The following is a 19,027-nucleotide window of genomic DNA, read 5'->3' on the forward strand; positions in this document are numbered from 1 at the left end:
TATCGGGATGTGGTGAAGGCGAAGGACGGCAAGGCGTTTGATGGAGCGATGTTGGGCGAGTTGATGAGTGGGTTCAATCTGCTCTGCACGGGCTATTGAATGCGAAGTGGCTTCATGCCCGGGACCGTATATTCCGGATGGAACCGTGTTGCACCCGCCGTATATCCCATCTTCACACGCCACTCCACGCCACTCTCGACAATGGCCCGTCCTCGCTCCTCGAACCGCCTTTCCAGGTCCCTCCTTCCTCACTCAGCGGGTTGGTGCCCATGTCCTCCATGTCCTCTCCTCGGCGGCTTCCTATGTTTCGGCATCTGTGCCCCTCCAACCCAACAGCCCTGTTCCAAGTCGCCAAAAACCCCGCCAGCCGCCTGACAAGCTGCCAAGTAGTCCTCGTACCACTCGGCGTACAAGCAGCAGCTAATCGGAGCTTCCTAGAATTCGAGGAACAGTCAGTCTCAGCGCCGGATTCTGAGCGAGCACGATTGGAGCGTGAGTAGTCTTACATATCCGCCGTCGTTGTCGATGCAAAGGGCTTTGGCGGCGTCGTCGGGGAGTTGGCAGGACACGTGCGAGTACATGCCCAATCCGAGGACTCTGGTTGTTGTTGCGGCCAGGACGAGGAGGAAGGGAATGGGCTTCATTGTTTGATGTCTTGAATTGGGTGGATGGCCGAGTTTGAGGTGGTCGTGAAAGATATTGGAGTTGAGGTATTCGAGTCGAAGTATGGAGTGCGATGAACCAAAGGTACCAACAGCACCTTTAAGTATCCCCCCAAAGAGGACATTCTCGATCATGGTCCTCAGAGCCAAGCGGGCAAGCGCAGCCGTACACTTTCGTGGTTGGGGCCAAGATTATCCATGTAAAGGCACTTCCGGTGCTGATACAAATTACAACGAACGCGTGCAGACAAGGATGTACCATACATTTCATCATTCACTTCACCACCGCCATACGCTCGCAAGGAGGGAAGATTCCCACCCCCAACGCGAAAATCAATGGCAGGTCCTTGAAAGACGATGGTTATATTTGGGGGCCGATTTAAGCTCGCGAGGATCGATCCCATTTATAGACTCGTCCGCAGCCAGCACCATTCCCCTGTGTGCAGGAGCCAGCTTGTATACCCAGCGATCACACGGGCTCGAAACTTGGGGCCACGCGGTGCGGTCTGGGAGGGGCGATTGCATGGATGTCATCGGTACGGCTGTCGATTGTCCGTCAGGAAAAGGTTGCTATGTAATCTCGCTCTCCGTTCGCTGGATGAAACCGAAGCATGCTGAAGCCAGGAGTCTCGACCACGATTCGCCATGTTCTTCTTTCAGTAGTCCTGGCTTGATTGCCAACACAGTGTCATACCTCGCGCTCCGACAGTTCCTGAAGTGCACGTGAACTTGTGCAATGCCCTTTCACGGTGATATCGATGTTCGACATCCCCTCGACCGCAGCGCCGCCTTCAAACCCGAGGCCTCGTCTTTCAGACGCCGACGTTCCTCCTTGATCTCCACCAGACGCTTCCTCGCTGCGGCGTCTTCCTGCGACCGCCGCTCGTCCGCAGCGTTCACCTGCTCTTGAACCTGTTGCTTGTGTTCGTCCGCTTCTTTCTGGACTCGCGCCTCTGCAAATACTGCTTTCATACTCCCTGGCAGCTCGCGGTTCTCGATCATGTCCTGGAGGCGCAAGATTTGTGGCGTGCATGACCCGATAATCATCACTTGCAATCCTAAGCCCTCGTAAGATGCGTGCTCGGCGGCCGATGCTGTAATATTCATACAGAAGGGGTGAAGACCGCCCGTGCGGCATTTATCGCGAATCTGGTCGCGAAGTGTGCTATTGACTGCAAGCATCTCTGCGGTCGTTGCGCAGCCGCGAAGAAAACGATCGAGATCGAGTGCAGCTCTGACTTCAGCCGACTGTTGCATCCAGTCTGCGGCGGCAACTGGTCTCTGGACCTCCAGCTCGTCGTCTGCATCGAGCTGGTGGCTATGCGCTTCAGGATCGAGGCAAGATTCGTTCGCCGTGGGCTGTTCTCTGCCTGCGCCCATGTCCGCCTCCGTCCAGACCGGCTCGGCTTCCTCAATCGATGATCGGACCCTCTCACGACCTTGCCGTCTCACCTCATCCCATTCTTCCATCCGGTCCCGGCGCGCCTTCTTCACAGCTTCCATCTTCTCCTCCTTCGCCTCGACTTGAGCAGGAATCTCCAACATCCTCACCCATTCCTTCACCACGTCGTGAACCTTGCCGACGACCACATATCGCCAGATCTTCCCAAACCTCTCAGGAATTGCAACCGATTGATGGTGAAGTCCCATCTTCTGACAGCTACGATTCAACTCCAATCGCTTCGATGCCCTCACGCGCAGGATATCTGGACTTCGGCACGGCGCCGCTGAAACTTCCTCGAGCTTTGCGGTCAATGATTTCGGGCGGAGATCATATTCCAGACCTGCCGAGTGGGCGTCCTGGAGGATGTAGTAGATGTTGGAAATGTGCTGTCGGATTTCACCGCCAAGAAAGTTGACGACCCAAGGGCGCATGGGCGCTGCGTTTTCGGAAGGCTCGATGCCACGGATGGCGCATTGGACGGTCCAGTATGTCTTGTGGTATTCCTCCAGTGGGATGAAATATGGATCGGGTTCGAAGTAGAGGTGGAACTTTGAAGGTTGCGGGAGTTGGGGTGTGGAGGCGGACATTTTCATGTGGCTGTTTGGTTGTGATTTGGGAGGATGTTGTGGGAAGGAGAAGTTCGTGCTGCAATTTGAAAGGTTGCGTGAAGAAAAGTGTGTGATGAGGACGAGCGTTTGCAAACGCAGACTTGGTGAAGTGGCAAATCTGACCGATCACAAACGAAACATCTCACCACTTCTCCACATCTAAAGAGATCTTTGCCATGTCACTCACCTCTTCAAAAGTTTCTCTCGTCGATGCTGTCCGGTAGACGGTCGCCTGCCTCCGCGAGGCATGAACACAATCCTCTCCCCGTTCAATGCGCGCCATCAGCAGCAAGCAACTCTACTCGTGGTGGCGCTGATCGTTGAAGCACAAGCCTTGCACACTCTACACTTCCCCGCGCGACGGCCGTCTGAATCTACTCGGCGAGCGGCGTCGACCTCTTTCCAGTACTTCGCCAAGATCTCAGCTCCTCTGCCGTTGTCGGTCTCTTCTTCCTCACGCCGACACCTCGCATTCACCCCTTGCCGCCGCCGCGCTTCATCCGCCTTACTCGCATCTTTCCCATCTTACATTACGCCTCAGCCTGGAACTCTTTTTGGGAGGTGCATATGTCTTACGCTCTCGTCGTCAAACCCAGGCGAATCCGATCTCGTGCCCGATCGCCGCGTATCGCATAGCTTCATCAACGTGGCAGCTTTGACGTAGACGTGCTCTGATTCGTCTTGGATGCGACCTTGCAGGCAATGGTCTCAACCACCGTGAAGCAGTGGCATGGGTCCCAGTGTTCAATGCTGTCGGGGCTGAATTGGGGCTGCGACTAGAGCTCCATCAAGGCTGGGTCAAGGCGCCGTCTCGTGCAGTTTTCGTCCTCTTCTCCTTCATCAGTCTTTCTCGCTGATGTGATGATGAAAGATGCAACATCCCACTTCGTCTAGTGAAACTTAGGACGACCATGGTGGACCCTTGGCGCGGAGATGGCGTCAAGTGGGGTGTGGCGGGGAGGGCATTCGACGTCTTTGTTCACGATGTTGATCCTGCATACAGCGTGAACGCAACAAGAACAAGAAGCTGATGAGGCGCAAGGCAAGATCGATGCTTCGCCATACCAATGCAGCTTGTAGCCTCCTTTAATTGGTTCAAATGATGCGTTATTCACGAGATGTCGCAAACTCTGGTGCCATGCAGGGGAGCGACTTCTGTTTTGGGAAGCTGCGTGTTTGACGTACCTTCCTCTTTCTTTGTTCCTTTCTCCTACATCAATTTCTACAACCACCTACCAAACTACCTATCCAACCTACGAACGTCGACCTCTCAAGATATCCGAAATCCTACCACCTTGCGCACGAACACGACTGCACTGCCTTGACCGCACGCTCATACCAGTCCCGCTCCCAACCGCATCCTTCCTGCGACACACGTCTTCTCCTGCGCCGGCGCAGATACCACCCCTACAGGTGTCGCATCGCATCGACATAGAGATACGACCTTCTCGCCGTACCGATTCTACTTCCTACACAAGCACTCCCTCCACCGCAAAGATGAGCAATAACCCAACCCTGATCAACCTCCCACCCCACCCCTCCGACCCTGTCACCCCCTCCGAAGTCCCGTGAGTACCATTTCCACCTCCAGACACCACATATTGTTTCTAATCAAATGTCAGCTCCCGCTCCGGCACCCCCAACTCCACCACAACCTCCATGTCCGAACTCTCCACCGTCGCAATCAAAGACGGCCACCGCGGCCTGGGCCCGCACCACCACCACCAAGCCTCCGGCCTCTCCTCGCAACTCGACGCCGAGCGCGCCGATCGCATCTCCCGCCTCGCCGGCCTCGAGCGCGTGACCACCGCTCGCAACCCTCAAACTCCCACATCCCTCAATCCCGGCGGACAGCCCGGGTCCTTCAACTCGCCTGCGAATCAGCCGCCGCATGTGCAGTCCTACTTCGACGCCTCCGGCAACCCCGTGTTGGCGAGGGAGAGGAGCACAGTGGGAAGTGCGTCTGCGACAGGCAGCGTCGGCGCACGCACAACGTGGGCGGGCAGCGAAGCGGGCGACACCTCGAATTTTGACAAGATGAGCGAGTCGCAAGATTTGGACATGGAGCGGGACACATCCAGCATCGGCGGCGGAGATTACATGAGTGAAGACGGCGAAACTGGAGGATTGGTAGCGTTTGGAGAGGGAGCGAGGACGCCGGCGAGGGGAAGTATGATGGGACTTTCATCCGCGATCGGAAGTCCGAGTGGTAAAGCTACGGCGACGACGCCGAGAGGAGGTGGGCAGGGAGATGTGCGGATGGGCGATGACGGAGATACGTCGAGTCTGGGAGCGGGGAGTTTTGGTGCTGGTGGGGGTGGTTTCGGTGCAATGGGAGCTCCTCCTCCGCAGGGTCATGCGGCGCAGCAGGCGGAGCGGATCGTGAGGGAGAATATGAACACGACTAGTCAGGATCGGATGACGAGTCATAATGAGACTTCGCCGAAGAGGGGAGGTGCTGGGCAGGAACCGCAGCTGGGGAAGTTTGGGTTTGAGAAGTAGAGCTGTCTGGGGGTGGGCGAGGAACGCTTGTCATGAGGAAAGGTCGAATGAGTTTATGGGAGGAATGAGGCCAACGAAAGAAAGTTCAGTGATTCGACTCACTCCTCATGAATTCTTTGAGGGTTGACCGCGATGCGATGCGATGCGATGCGATGCGCGAGCGTTGATCCGTTCTCACGGCTATGAATGAATGAAGATGATTCTCCAACAACTCTCTCCTTTCGTACGCTTCATTTTCGCTGTTCGTCTGCAGGTCGAGACTTTCCCGCAGGCGTTCAGTCCCTGTAACTCTATATCGTCATGTCGTCTGCAACATCATTCCCATATGCTTGCTGCTACCCTCTTCCAAACATACCCACCCTCTCTCCACCCCCCTCAAATCCACCCCCCTCAAATCCACCCCCCTCAAATCCACCCCCCTTCCATCTCCTCCTCCTCCCCACCCCTCCCATCCCTCAAATCCACAACCTGAAACTCCAACCCCGGCCCCTCAACCACATGTCCCACCCCCCCAAGCGCATCCGTATACAACCTCCCCTCCTGATGCGGATGAAACGCGCTCGTCTGCGTACAACCCAAAATCGCGTCCAACCCAGGCGGTTCCGTCAACCTGAAAACCCCCCAGTCGGGATCCTTGCCCGGCGCGCAGACGATCGCGATGGACTCGGGGAGCATGACTTGATACCCCGCGCTGGTGTGGAGATCACGGGAGGAGAGGAAACATGTTTGCGAAGGATGGGTGTGTATCCACCCGACCACGAGAAGGGCGTGGGAGTCGACGTAAGAGAAGAGCGCGGCGTCGCCGGCGGGAGTGGTGTCGCAGGTGTTGGGGGTGGAAGTCTGTTCGGGGAGGATGAGGTGGGTGATGAAGAGGGCGTTGGAGATGAGGGTCGCCGCGAGGATGCCGCAGGTTTCGAGGTTGTGGGCGGTGTTTGTTGAGGCTAGTTTGAGGAATGAGGAACGGAGGGATGGTGGGAGGAGGAGAGGGCGGAGGGGGGAGCCGGATTCGGTGGTTGCTGTTGGGGCGAAGGTGTAGCGTTGGGTGGGGTTGGAGGTTGAGGTTGAGGGTTTGGGTGGGAGGGCGGGTGCGGAGAGGGGGTTTTTTGAGGGGAGAGGGGGAGGGGAGAGGGCTTGTTTGGAGGGGATGGAGGGGGGAGGGAGGTTGTAGGATGATATGTTGTCGAAGTTTGTGGGGCGCCTTGACATGCGCTTTTCCTTGGGAGGTACGGTAGGGTATCGTGTTGAGGGTTGCTGGGAATTTTGAGGAGCCGGTAAACTTTGGCGAGATTGATTCGACTGTCCATATAGAAGACGGCCTGCCTCGCGGAAGCCGTCGTCAATCTGCTGGAAGTATTCGTCGTCGTCGTTGACGATTCCTTGACGTCTTTGAGCGACGGTATGCGGTGAGATGCCTGCTTGATGGGTCGATCGTTTGCTCGCATCTCGTCTTCTAATTTCCTTCTGGGCCAAGTCGACAGCGAATCGCCGGTCTTGATGGGCGTTGAGAGTAGTTGTCGAGGCCATAGCGCCAACCATGTCATAAGAGCCTCTCCGCGAATGTGAATGGACGGCTTCTTCATCCAGCTCATTTTGAGTCAATCTCCTCTCTGCATCTCGGCGAGCCATAATTTTGGTATATCGTTCGTGCTCCTGGTTGATTCGAGGTTTCCACTCCTCCATTTTGACAAGGTTCTTCTGGAGCGTCTTCCTCGCTTGCGAGAGCTCTGCTTTGAACTGCGGATTTCTGTAGTCCGGATGTTGTGGCAATTTGGCCAGCACCAATTCCGCATGTCGATAGATGTAGAGATAGGCCTGCGCGATGTTTCCCTCGTCCTCGCAGACGGTGGCTTCCGTGAGGAGCATTCTGGCGGCGCGGATCCATTGCTGTAGAGGTCGATTTGGGTTGAACTCGAAATTTTGTGCTTCTTGCACGATCTCTTCCACGTTCAAAGGTCGGGAGAGCGCGGCATGATGCCGTGAAAGAGCCATGATTGATGGATGTCCTGATCAGATGCCAGACTTGATGTTTCAGGCATTCATCTGATTGATGGTATTCCCGGAATAGCAACAGCGGCAAGATGCCCAGGCGGCCAGGCGGCGGTAGAACAAGAGCCCGGCAGATTGGGTTTAATATTCCCAAAGAGTCGTCTTCTTCCTTGTATCCCGTTGAATGTCCTCCGAGGCAAGATGAATCGAGTTGTCCTTTCCTGTTTCAAGGTGACATCTAGAGACACGGTCACGCCTCAGGCTCCAGCTTCGAGGTCGATTCGTGATGACTAAGCAGGAAACCAGCAGACGATGGACGGGATCGATGGCATCTGTTCTTCGATCCAAAACCATTTCTTTTCATCATCAACTCTCCATCTGTCGCTCGTCCTGGCCATATTTGATCCTCGACAAGTTCTGACCTTTTATGTCGAAGAAGAGGATAGCTGATGCTATCGCCTCGAAATCCTTGAATGAAACCCTCCGCAAACTTCTTGACATTCCCGTACCGAGAGGACGACCGTCCGTAAGTGCTCAAGTCAATCCCGAGCAAGTCGACATAGTCTCGGAGAGTTTGTGCGGTAAGTCTTGTTTTCAAGCCACTCGATGCCTCCACCATTTCTGACCTCTTCCAAGACGATGTGCTTCAATATCTCGCCCCATCTCTCAAGCCATATCAAGGATGCACCGTCATCGATGTCAACCCAGGCGCTTGCCTGTGGTCTGCAAAGCTACACAACTTCCTCAAACCGAAGCGGCACATCCTGATGGAGCCCGATGAGCGTTATGTCGAAACCTTCATCAAGCCTTTGCTGGATCGGCCGAATTCGAAATACTGCCACACCACTCTGACAGGGGCTCATAACACTGGCATCTTTCTAACAAACTTCAACAAGCTGTTTGAAGATGAGAGGTTATTTTCACCGCGACAGAATCCTGCCTACGATGATGCAAGATTGCGTCAGCTAGACACAAGTGTCCTACTCACAGGGAACCTAGTCCGCAGATTCGCGAGAGACAAAGGCATGTGGGCTCATCGAGCGAATCACACCGATGATAGCAATGCTATTCTACTCGTTCAGGCCCTTACCGCTCTCTCGAATGATGCTCTTCACAAGTATGGCTTGGTCCGGCAGCTCTGGTGGGTTCCAGAGAAGGCCAAAACGTCCGTCATTGCATACAACCAGACGTTTCGGTCCAAGCTGACCGCCGTGCTCGATCTCGCCTCTGACATCACAGAAGTCGCTGGCATCAAACCCGCTGTGGACTTTGAGCGTTGGGGGAGTGTGCTGAAGCCTGGCGGCATACGCAGTCGATCTTCTGCGGTGGCGAACGCAGGCCATGTTCAAGTCAAGCAGAGGATGCATGAAGCAGGGATCAAGATTCCAAAAGACCGAAAGATTGTGCCAGCGATCAATACGAAGCTGTCAAAGGACTTTGAGATGAAGGACCCCTACATCGTCGTCCACCACACTGAGAATGCGCTCAACAAGGCTATCGATGAGCTTGAAGCCCACGTCGATGCGATTGCATCCATGCCGGATCTTCAGGATTGTGTCATCAAGGGAAAGAAGAAGACATCCGGTCTTGAACACTTTATTGACACTTTGCATTACCCGCAAAGTATTCACATCGCGGCCGAAGTACAATCCACTCGTAGCAGCGGTACATTGATGCCCGAAGACGGCGTCACCGCTTCCACGCAACGCCGCGCCATTTATATCGATGCGATGCTCCGCATCGTCAACCTCGAGACCCACGCAGTGGTGCTTCGGGAGGAGAAGCAGACGGACATTACCAACATCGCCGCTCGTCTCTTTGCCCTTGATAAGGCGGTACAAAAAGTCTTCCACACGATCAACATTGGCCACAGTGGTCTCTATTCCGATCAAGCAGCCTTCTTCGCCCGCCCGCAAAACCTCAAGTACGACCGTCGTCCATTCGAGCCTCTTCAAGCAAATCCAACAGAGTTCTTCCCAGAGTCAAGCGTCGCCCTCCTCGACGTCGTCCCATCAACCATTGACCTCGACGTTCCGGGCCTCGCAGATCGACAAGAAGTCTCCAAGCTCGGGAATGAGCTTGCCAAGCTATTATTCCTATACCGAATCACCTCGATCCCGTATGCTCTCGACAAAATTGCACCGAATGCCGCACAGGACCTCATCCCGCAGGCGCCGAGTATCACAGATCCGAGACAGGGAGGAAGATTGAATCCCGAACATGTCATGGTCCGAAGTATGACGGATAAGATGTTGGAGGAGTTAGTCAAGGCGTGGTTTGAGTGGCCTTTCAAGCCGGATAGATTTGAGTTGGAGCTTGCATCCACGAGGGTTGAGCAGTGGGATTCGAAAGTTAGGACTGGGGTGGAGGAGGAAGGTGAAGTGTAGATGGGGAGCATTGAGATCTAAGAAGGAAGGAAGGAATGCCATATACATATCCACACCACTCAACGCAGCCGCGATGGTTTTGACTTTCCCACCAGCTATGCCGTCGTCTAGCCATATGAACAGACTTCCCCCGAAGTGAGGCTCAATATAGAGTGACGATGTTTCCACGTTGGTCCATTGCTCTGCCACGTGAAAGAGGCGTTTGTTTTGTGGAGCTTCTTGCCCGAGGAGCTCTGATGAAAGATGACATCAACAGCAAAGCAAATGCACCTGCACTCCACCTCCACCAGCCACTTCACCGTTGCTTCTCTTCAACTCAACTCGACAATCACACACCATCAATCAATCTATCAACAAGACAATCACCTACACCACACCAAAACACATCCAATCCATCAACATGTTCCGCCAAACTCTCCTCCGCCAGTCCCGCCTCTTCAGCACCTCGGTGCGCGTGCAGAAGAGCGCCGTTGAGGCCGCCAAAGACACCATCAAGACCGCCGACAAGGCCGTCTCGCAGAAGATCGTCCAGGGTATCGAGGCGACTGGTAAGTCACTGGCGAATCCACATCCCTGCAAACATCCCACGTCATCAACGCCGTCTCTGCCCATCATCCATCATTGCCATCATCAACCAAAGCTGACACCTCAACCAACAGAGTCCGCCACGGAGAAAGCCAAGGAGACCGTCGCCGGCGGCGCAAAGGAAGCCCAGCGCAAGGCCGAAGATGTCAAGGACGACGCTGCCCGCAAGGCCGAGAACGCGAAGAACGAGGCGGCTCGCAAGACCGAGGATGCTGCGAAGGAGGCTAGGAAGTAGAGCTTCACGAGGTGGAAGAAGGACGGATTGATCGGGAGGATGATGAGATGATCAGTTGAAGGAGGGAAAACAGTTGTAACATTAGCGAGGGGGTCGATGAGAGGATACCAGACCTATGACGCAGTCAACCTGAAAGCATTGATGTTCCCTGCGTCGGCGATTTTTCACGCTGGTGCACAGCTACCAGCAGTCCGTCGTGCTCTTTTAGACAGGTGTGCTTGGATTCATGCAATGACGACGCTGATCATGAAGTCCAGGGATGCCATGTTGATGAATTGGCCAGCCTCATTGCTGACCTTTCCGATACACTTTTCAACTTCGGGGATTTGACCTGTGGTGCTTCCAGTCTCATCCGTGAGCATGGAGGGAAGATGGTAGAGGATTGTGCAGACACGAAGGAAACAGATGCCTGTCACCTCAAAATATACCCCTATCCGCAGTGTCCAGTCTCTTTCGTCCTCTGTGCTTCTCACCTCAGGCCCGACATTCACGCGCCGGATCCTACCTGCGGCAGATAACACACCTTGCAAGGACACACCCGAACACAACCCTTCAAGCACAAACTTCCATACCCTCAACAGCCAGCTCCCGCAACAATGCTTCGCCCACGCCGCCGCCCTCCTCTTCTCCCTCGCCGCATTGCCGCTCGCTCTGGCCAACATCTGCGTAGCCAATAATCGCAAATGCTGCCTGTTCACGGTGGTCAGACCTACAGTCCACTTGTCGTCATCGCCAACGACGAATATCTGACCAGACTCAAAGCCAGGAGACCCCTACCACGGCCTCCTCATTCCGGATGACGCTGGGACATCTTGTGTTTGCCACAAGGCCGACGGCAGTGGTCATATTGAGAGTTGCCCGGGTAAGTACTAGGGACATGTCAAGGGGGTGGGTGAGAGTTGTCGTTCACGTGTTCTGGTTACGAGGATGACCGACCATATTTGACTTGATTACTATTCTTGGGCATTGCGGGCTTCCGGCACACGAGTGGAACGTTCTGTCTCGTGATCAAGTTGATGGTGAGGGTCCTGGTTCGAAGAGTTGGACAGGAACTTGTCCTGGACTGCTTCAAGGCTTGTCAAATGAGAAGGAATGATGGGATACAATCGATGCATGGCATCTCTTCTTCTTGCTAACTCTCGAAGAACTCTCCACTGACAATGTCTTTTTGGTCGATGCATGTGTCGCCGCCGCGCGATGACGAAGCCGGATCATACGGTTCAAGGATTCCTTGTCGATCGACGAACACAGCCCCCTTGGCCGACCCTTCCGATGCTTCCTATCCGCAGGGGACTGGCAATCAGTACGATGCACGAGCATGCACCCGGACAGGGAACATCGCAGAGGATTGCGTCCAGTATAGGGATGTTCTTCCACCGTGGATGGAAGATTTCTGCGTATATACACGGTGGAATCCACTACGTACACAGGGTGGACGTAAGGGAGATAACCCCTGCGAGGCTAGATTCGGGCACTTTGCGCGTCGATATAGGTTATATCCGGGGTCATTGGTATCCACTCCTTCCTAATTGGGCAAAGCGTATACCGATCTGCTGTGGACGGAAGCGACGTCTTCTTACATACACGCTCTCCACGTGTATATACACGTGTATGGACACAGTGTGGATTGTGGAGGAACATCCCTAGTCCAGTAAGGTAGACACGAGGCGAGACATGCCTGCAATCCCAAAATATATATATTCCTTGCGAATCTCCGCCTTTGCCCAACACTAAACGACACATCTACACACTGCAACCGCACGAATCCGCCACACACTGCAACGACATATTTCCACACTTTCATACACCGCAGCAACAGGGGTCTCCGCTACAATGCGCTTCGCTCACGTCGCCACGGCCATCGTCTCTCTCGCCGGCCTGCCGCTCGCTCTCGCTCAGAAGCCCGGCCCAGCGACCGACGCCTGCGGACCGAACTTTTGCAAATGTTGCTTCTACTCCTCGGTAAGATCTGTGTAGTACATGTCTCTTCGCGAACCCAGCTGAACCAGATACCTAGCCGTCAGAGAGTTACTACGGATTCTACCACACGAGTGGCTCGACCTGTTATTGCAAGAAGGCGACCAATGGCTATGACACGACTTGCAAGGGCAAGTGTCCCTAGGTAGTTTGCGACTTCAGCAAAACGGTAGGAAGACACGTGGCTCACGTTTCTTTCGTTGCGAAGCTGACCATGCTTAGCCGAACTACCGCGTGTTGGCAAATTCATCACCCCGGTGGATCGTCTTGTCCTTCTTGGATGGAGTTGATGGTCAGCGATTTGTTTTGAAGGAGGGATGTGGAGGGACCTGTCCCTGAGTGGTTCCATGGTCATCGTTTGGGTGAGCGAATAGTATACACAATTGGTACAAGGCATCTCTGCTTCTCGTTCTCTCTCTCCTCCTTCTTCACGGACAACGTCCACTTGATTGGTGCAGTATTCCGCGACCAGCAGCAGCAGACCGCTCATTCGAGTAACGGTCGGTATGCACAACCAAGTCTGTGATCGAGGTCTGTCTGTCGGTCTGAGGTATACCTCCTGTAGTCCTGGAGAGCGCCAATGCAGACTGAAGTTCGCGATCAGAACAATGATGATCTACGGATACAGAGAGCTCATGATCGGAGCTGGCATCGGGTCGGATACAGCTTTGCTTCTGGCTCGGCTGGTCGACGACTTCGACTCCACGTCGCACGGGAATTTCAGAAACAACTCCATCGACTAAAAACTTCACGAACATTCAGATTCTCAAAATGTCGTTCTCCCCAAGGACTCATGCTCCAACAACTCCATCGTGGCCGCCCTGTGTATGCAGCCATGAAGATGCTGGCGAGGATGACATTGACGATCCTCAAGGATCCATTTTGAGTTCACAACTCCTCGTCTGGACTACCTTACCTAGTTCTTCACGATGCGGAGAGCTACCACACTAAGGTGTGGTAGTATGTTTTCCTTGACCCGCACGCATCTTTGAACGACGTCGGTAAGCTGTCGGTAAAGATATACGGTCGTGCTCCTTCTACCGACTTCACCTGTTGTCGTCCTTCTCGAATCTACCACCAATTGGCGAACCTAAGAATATCTGCCACGATGCAGCATCCCCGCCTCACCTTGCTCGCGATCGTGTCATTCTACGCCGAACGCGTGGTCTCGGCGTCCTGCAAAGCTTCGACGATCAGGAAAGCCCTGCCTGACCTCCTCGGAGTCGAGATCAAGAATGTGAAAGCGGAGGAGGTTCTGCAATGGAATGAGTATGCGACTTCGGCGCCGACGGTGCCGTTTTTGCCTGTGCAGCCGAAGCCGATTGATTTTTGTGATGTTACGGTGACTTATGGGCATAATGGTGAGTTTTTGGTGGTTGCCAGAGATGGAAGGGTAGATGGAGCAGATTGCTGATCAATGTTTACTAGGCCATGGCGATGAGATTAATGTGAAAGTCTGGCTGCCATTGAAAGACGAGGACTGGAATGGCCGATTCCTCGGACAAGGAGGTTTGGGATGGGTATGAGCATCTCCTACTCCTACCGATCAACAAAAGACCACCCACTAACACTCCCTCCCAGGCCGCCGGCAACGTCGGCGCCCTCGCAGGCGGTGTAGGAATGGGCTACGCCACCGCCGACTCAGACACCGGACACACCTACAACGGACACCCAGCCGACGTAGCCCTCAGCTCCACCAGCTGGGCCTTCACAGGCAAAGGAAACGTGAACCTCCACGCCTTACAAAATTTCGGCTACCGCGCTCTAGAAGAACTCACCCTCCTCGCCAAATCCGTGACGGAAACTTACTACGCCAAAGACATCGCCTACTCCTACTGGCAAGGCTGCAGTACCGGTGGAAGGCAAGGTTTGACAATGGTAAGCACCCTCCCCACTCCTCCCTACGCACCTCCCTACCCAGCACAGCACTGATACTATCAACAGGCCCAACGCTTCCCAACCCTCTACAACGGCATCCTCGCCGCCGCCCCCGCCATCAACTGGGTCACCTTCCTCATCACCGAATACTACGCCCACGTCCGCATGTCTTCCCTCAATTACCACCCACCCGCCTGCGAACTCCTCGCCATCCGCGACTTCGCCATCACCGCCTGCGACGACCTCGACGGCGTCCGCGACGGAATCATCGCCGCCCCCGGCGACTGCACCTTCTCCCCCTTCTCCGTCGTTGGGGAACCTTACACCTGCGACGGTGAGGACCGTAAAATCACCCCTCAAGCCGCGGAGATCGCAGCCGTGGTCTGGAGCGGTCCCAACAACACAGATGGGAACCCGATCTGGTACGGTCTCTCCCCGGACTCCCTCCTCCCCGGCGCCGACCCCCTCTACAAAGGTCTCGCCCGCACGACCTGCTCTCCTTCCTCCACCGACGCCAGCGACTGCAAATCCGACCCATTCCCCATTTCCGCCGACTGGATCCGAAATTGGATCCTCCGCGACCCCTCCTACGACCTCTCTTCCATCGACACGGATTCCAAATTCCTCGATATACTCAAGATCTCACAAGATGAATACCACTCCCTCATGGACTCCGCGATCCCCGACCTCCGCACTTTCAAGCAAAGTGGCGGGAAAATCCTCACCTGGCATGGATTGGCCGATCAACTCATTCCTCCCAACGGCACCATCGACTACCACGAGCGGGTCGCAGCCCACACCTCCTCCTCCTCCTCCTCTAGCAGTATTAAAGACTTCATGCGCCACTTCGAAGTCCCCGGCCTAGCGCATTGTTTCGGCGGTCCTGGGCCTTTCCCGCTCACCGCTTTCAATAGTCTGGTGGAGTGGGTGGAAAAGGGAGTCGCGCCGGAGAAATTGGGGACCGTGCAGTTACCGGGTATGGATGGCAGTCCGCCGGAGGTGGTGAGGGGACGGGTGGTTTGTGCGTGGCCGAGGGTGGGGGTTTGGGATGGGGTGGGGGATGTGAATGAGGAGGGGAGTTGGAGGTGTGAGGAGGGGTTTCCGGGGGGGTTGGTTGGGGAGAGGGAGGGGCATGATGAGTTGTAAGTTGGGGTGGCGGTTGAGGGAGGGGGGAAGGGAGGGTGAGGTTGCGAGGGGGAGGTTGCGAGGGGGAGGTTGCGAGGGGGAGGTTGCGAGGGGGAGGTTGCGAGGGGGAGGATGGGTGTGTGTTAGGGATGGCGGAGGGAAGGATGGGAGACTTGGCTGGACTGGATTTTGGAAGTTGTCACTTGTATATAGTTGGAAATTGTAGGGAATATGTGAACTGGATACCGGAGACAAGAATAATGGGAAACAAATGCTTATGATACCAGACCTGTTTTGATACCAGACCAGCAGCTCTCGCGGTTTACTCATCTCCAAGCACACCATCGTGATCTATTGCGCCTGTTCCGTTCGCTCCATCGCGAGAAATCAAAGCCGCTCATCCACTGCCATTCATCCCAAGGCTCTGAGTGTCGATTCCTACCTCTCAGTACTGTCTCCACCCAACCCATCCTTACCTCATACATGCCCACCTTCATCACCTCGTGAAATTCCCTCCTCACTCACATCACATACAACAAATTCGTATCTGTAGACACCCAATCAGTCAGCGACTCCACTCAACCTCCCCACCAACCAAACCCCCAAAAAGAGCTCCACTTACCCAAAGGATGACTACAACTCAACTGCGGTTTCTGACTATACTTCGCCTCCAACTCATCCCGGATCGAGTTGAGCAACTGCACATAACTCTGCTGGGGGTTCTTCTTCAGCGCCGTGATGAAGGCCCAGGACATGGCTCCTGTCGCTTGGTTGGCGATGTTGGCGTCCGCGCTAGAGAGTAATCACAAAATGTCAGCATGAGTCCCGTCTTGTTATCTCATGTGGGTGTGGGTGTGTAGGTGGGGAGGGCAGGGGGAGGAGAGGGCAGGGCAGGGCATGGGGATAAAGCCAATCGAGCCAACGCAACCCGTCGTCCCTCCGCCTCGAAGCCGCCCGTAGAAGGGCTCTTTGAGGTAGAAGGACGTCAAGAAAGTGTTAGGTTACAAGTTTGGCTCGATCGCTTTTTCCCAGATCCCACTCGCCCGCTCGCTCGCTAAAATGCGCTCGCTCGCTAAAATGATGCTCGCTTGAACGCTGCAAATGTCAAAGCCCACCAGCCGAAAACGCCTTGCTAAGTTCGATTCACCCCTCCAACCTCAACATCCGCCATGTCATCTCAGATTAAGCCGATCGACATATCTCGGCGGACGCATCGGAAAAAAGGACGAGGAAGCACTCAACCTCGGCGTTCTCGAGCCGCGGCGCTCATGCTCAAACTCATAATCAAAAGCAGGGTAGTCAGGTGTAGAAGGGGGATCATGATAAGGCACATACGAAGTCTGCGAGTCCTTGCTGCCACTCCACATGATGACGTCGGCGGGCGACGTCTTGGTCTGCAAATTCCTCTCGTAGGTGTCCCGTCCGCCGGTGGCTTTCTTGAAGAGTCCCATGGCGGTGGACGCCATGCCGCCGAGGTCGCCGCGCGCGTAGGACGATACGATGCCCAACAGGCCTTGGCCGGCTTCTTTGGCGAGGTTGGGTTCTTTGAGGACGCCTTGGGTGGAGTAAATGTAGGGAAGGTCGAGGGCGGAGCCGGAGTGGCAGGAGTCGAAGATGGCGGTGAGGCGGACGCCGGGTTGGAGGGGGTTGACCCTGCAGACTGTTAGTGCGGGAAGCTTTTCGGTGTCTGGCATTCTCATCATACATGATACGGTGCATCTCATCGTCCACAATGTGGCCGACCTGCCTAAAGTCGACTGGGTAGATGACCTCATCGTATCCATCTTCCTCGTCACCATCCAAATCTTTCGTTTGTCCGCCATGACCGGAATAGTGAAAGAAGAGGGAGTCGTTGGGCCTCGCATCTTTCACCAGCCAGCTCATAGCTCGTAAGATGTTCGCCTTGGTAGGCTGACTCATTGGGTTCTGCTGGTCATCTGTCAAAGTGACCATATCCTCTCTCTTGTATCCAAAGTGCCCGTTGAGATATTCCGACATGTTTTTGACATCGTTGATACAGCCGCGCAGCTGACCCTTTTGACCAAAGTAGTTGATGCCGATGAGGAGGGCCTTGCGGCGACCGGTACAGGCGGAGTATTGGAATGTGTAGCCCGATGGCGCGCCGTGGCCGAAGTTTTGTTGTGATTGAGGAGGAGGGGGTGGTCGGTTGTAGCCTGTGGTAGAACGAGGTGAGCATGCTGTCGTCAATGATGATCGTCAGGAAATATCTCACCCTGAGGTGGACGCTGCTGCTGGAATTGCTGTGGAGGTGGAGCTCCATATTGCTGCGGCGGTGGAGGCTGTTGATAGCCGCCATATTGTGGTGGAGGTGGGGGCCCGCCATAGCTGCCGTACTGCTGTGGTGGAGGAGGTTGCCCATATGGCTGTTGATATTGCTGAGGCGGAGGATAACCATTGTTGTACGGCTGCGGCGGCGGGTAGCCAGCCTGATTGTGGTAGTTCTGGCCTGGGAAACCCGACATCTTGGCTGGTTTTGTCTTGTCTTGGACGTCGATGCTGTATAGCAGTGGTGGGTATGAGTGGTGTATGAGGTCAATGAGTGATTTCGAGTTTGACGATGACGGCTGTACGCGGCAATGCGCCGCTGTTGGACGGATGGAAAGTGGAAAGACGAGCGGCGATCGGTCGAGTATTTATGCTCTTTGGGAGGTGTATACCGTAGACTCGAGATGTCAGTCCAGTTCCAGGGTCGAGGGGGAATCTCAGCTGCGTCACAGTGTTTCGTGGAATGAGGTGGGGTAAGGTATGATGGAGTCGAGATGCGATGCGGTCAATCTTCCGGGCGAGGCTGAAGCTTCAAGATGGCTTGCGGGTCGAGTCCCAAACGGTCGAAATGGGAGTTTTCTCTCTCAGGCGATGCGGATCGTAGGTGGTATCGTTAGGAGAGAGACTTGGGATGAGTGTAGACGTGTAGCCAGTCCGTGCAGTGCAGTGCAGTGCATACGTCGATTGCGTGGCTCGGTCGTCTCGTCTCGTGCGGCTGACGACCGCCGACCCCACACTTCGCATCTCAGCCCCCCGGCACTCGCTTCGATCATCCGGAGACTACCACTCGACAACAACAATGAGATTGTCATATACGCTACGAAGCATCACCAGAATCCATGATCATGTCCCCGATTGGAGTCTGCATTCAGCCCTACAAGGCATACCATAGACGCCCTACGACGCCTCTCGGCGACTCCGAAGCCACAACGACTGCTAAAAGGACACTACTCCTGCCGTGTACAAACGCCCATGGCCAAGACCAGGGCTGACTTCTATCCTCGACGGAATGAATTGACGATGTCGCTTCGACATGACTGGTCTCCCTGTTCGAGCCGCATCATGAGTTGCGACCACGGCTCCCACGTGTCCGGCTCCTACGAGGCACGGATGCTGTGGCATGCTGCTTTCGTCTGTACAACGACGCCATCTCCGTGCTTGCATGGAGACTTGCTTTCTTTCTGGCAAGGAGTCTTGACGACCTGCTCATGACGAGTTTCCTGTCAGCGGTAAGATAAGCTGATGATGAGGCACGGCAAACAAGCTGCTCGGTACAGCATCATGCCCGTGGTCATCCACTGCACAAAGTGACTTGATCACGTTCTCAATCTACGACCCAATCGAGCTTCGAT

The 19,027-nt window shown here is 55.0% G+C and overlaps 7 protein-coding genes across 7 annotated transcripts; 4 read left to right on the forward strand and 3 right to left on the reverse strand.

Annotated features, from left to right (window-relative positions):
• Nucleotides 1-1,406: 1,406 nt before the first annotated feature.
• Nucleotides 1,407-2,693, reverse strand: MYCGRDRAFT_96788 (uncharacterized protein; the record flags this gene model as incomplete). Its single annotated transcript, XM_003848489.1, has 1 exon — nt 1,407-2,693. The coding sequence occupies one exon, from the start codon at nt 2,691-2,693 to the stop codon at nt 1,407-1,409; it is 1,287 nt and encodes a 428-aa protein (XP_003848537.1).
• Nucleotides 2,694-3,967: 1,274 nt separating this feature from the next.
• MYCGRDRAFT_111335 (uncharacterized protein) lies at nt 3,968-5,216 on the forward strand (the record flags this gene model as incomplete). The annotated part of the gene is made up of 2 exons (XM_003848399.1): nt 3,968-4,282; nt 4,337-5,216. 2 exons carry the CDS (start codon nt 4,212-4,214, stop codon nt 5,214-5,216), a joined length of 951 nt encoding a protein of 316 aa, XP_003848447.1.
• Nucleotides 5,217-5,621: 405 nt separating this feature from the next.
• On the reverse strand, nt 5,622-7,205 carry MYCGRDRAFT_50144 (uncharacterized protein; the record flags this gene model as incomplete). The annotated part of the gene is made up of 2 exons (XM_003848488.1): nt 5,622-6,425; nt 6,612-7,205. The coding sequence occupies 2 exons, from the start codon at nt 7,203-7,205 to the stop codon at nt 5,622-5,624; spliced, it is 1,398 nt and encodes a 465-aa protein (XP_003848536.1).
• A 2,720-nt stretch (nt 7,206-9,925) lies between these two features.
• Nucleotides 9,926-10,565, forward strand: MYCGRDRAFT_106214 (uncharacterized protein; the record flags this gene model as incomplete). The annotated part of the gene is made up of 2 exons (XM_003848400.1): nt 9,926-10,137; nt 10,249-10,565. The coding sequence occupies 2 exons, from the start codon at nt 9,990-9,992 to the stop codon at nt 10,407-10,409; spliced, it is 309 nt and encodes a 102-aa protein (XP_003848448.1).
• A 1,613-nt stretch (nt 10,566-12,178) lies between these two features.
• Nucleotides 12,179-12,795, forward strand: MYCGRDRAFT_101652 (uncharacterized protein; the record flags this gene model as incomplete). The annotated part of the gene is made up of 3 exons (XM_003848401.1): nt 12,179-12,371; nt 12,427-12,555; nt 12,609-12,795. The coding sequence occupies 2 exons, from the start codon at nt 12,243-12,245 to the stop codon at nt 12,529-12,531; spliced, it is 234 nt and encodes a 77-aa protein (XP_003848449.1).
• A 699-nt stretch (nt 12,796-13,494) lies between these two features.
• Nucleotides 13,495-15,410, forward strand: TAN (tannase precursor; the record flags this gene model as incomplete). The annotated part of the gene is made up of 4 exons (XM_003848402.1): nt 13,495-13,747; nt 13,815-13,906; nt 13,968-14,264; nt 14,331-15,410. The coding sequence occupies 4 exons, from the start codon at nt 13,495-13,497 to the stop codon at nt 15,408-15,410; spliced, it is 1,722 nt and encodes a 573-aa protein (XP_003848450.1).
• A 239-nt stretch (nt 15,411-15,649) lies between these two features.
• Nucleotides 15,650-17,872, reverse strand: MYCGRDRAFT_111338 (uncharacterized protein; the record flags this gene model as incomplete). The annotated part of the gene is made up of 5 exons (XM_003848487.1): nt 15,650-15,936; nt 16,012-16,181; nt 16,725-17,042; nt 17,095-17,563; nt 17,623-17,872. 5 exons carry the CDS (start codon nt 17,870-17,872, stop codon nt 15,911-15,913), a joined length of 1,233 nt encoding a protein of 410 aa, XP_003848535.1.
• Nucleotides 17,873-19,027: the final 1,155 nt, after the last annotated feature.

This window comes from Zymoseptoria tritici, chromosome 11 (genome assembly GCF_000219625.1).
Source record: "Zymoseptoria tritici IPO323 chromosome 11, whole genome shotgun sequence".
Classification (NCBI taxonomy): Eukaryota; Fungi; Ascomycota; class Dothideomycetes; order Mycosphaerellales; family Mycosphaerellaceae; genus Zymoseptoria; species Zymoseptoria tritici.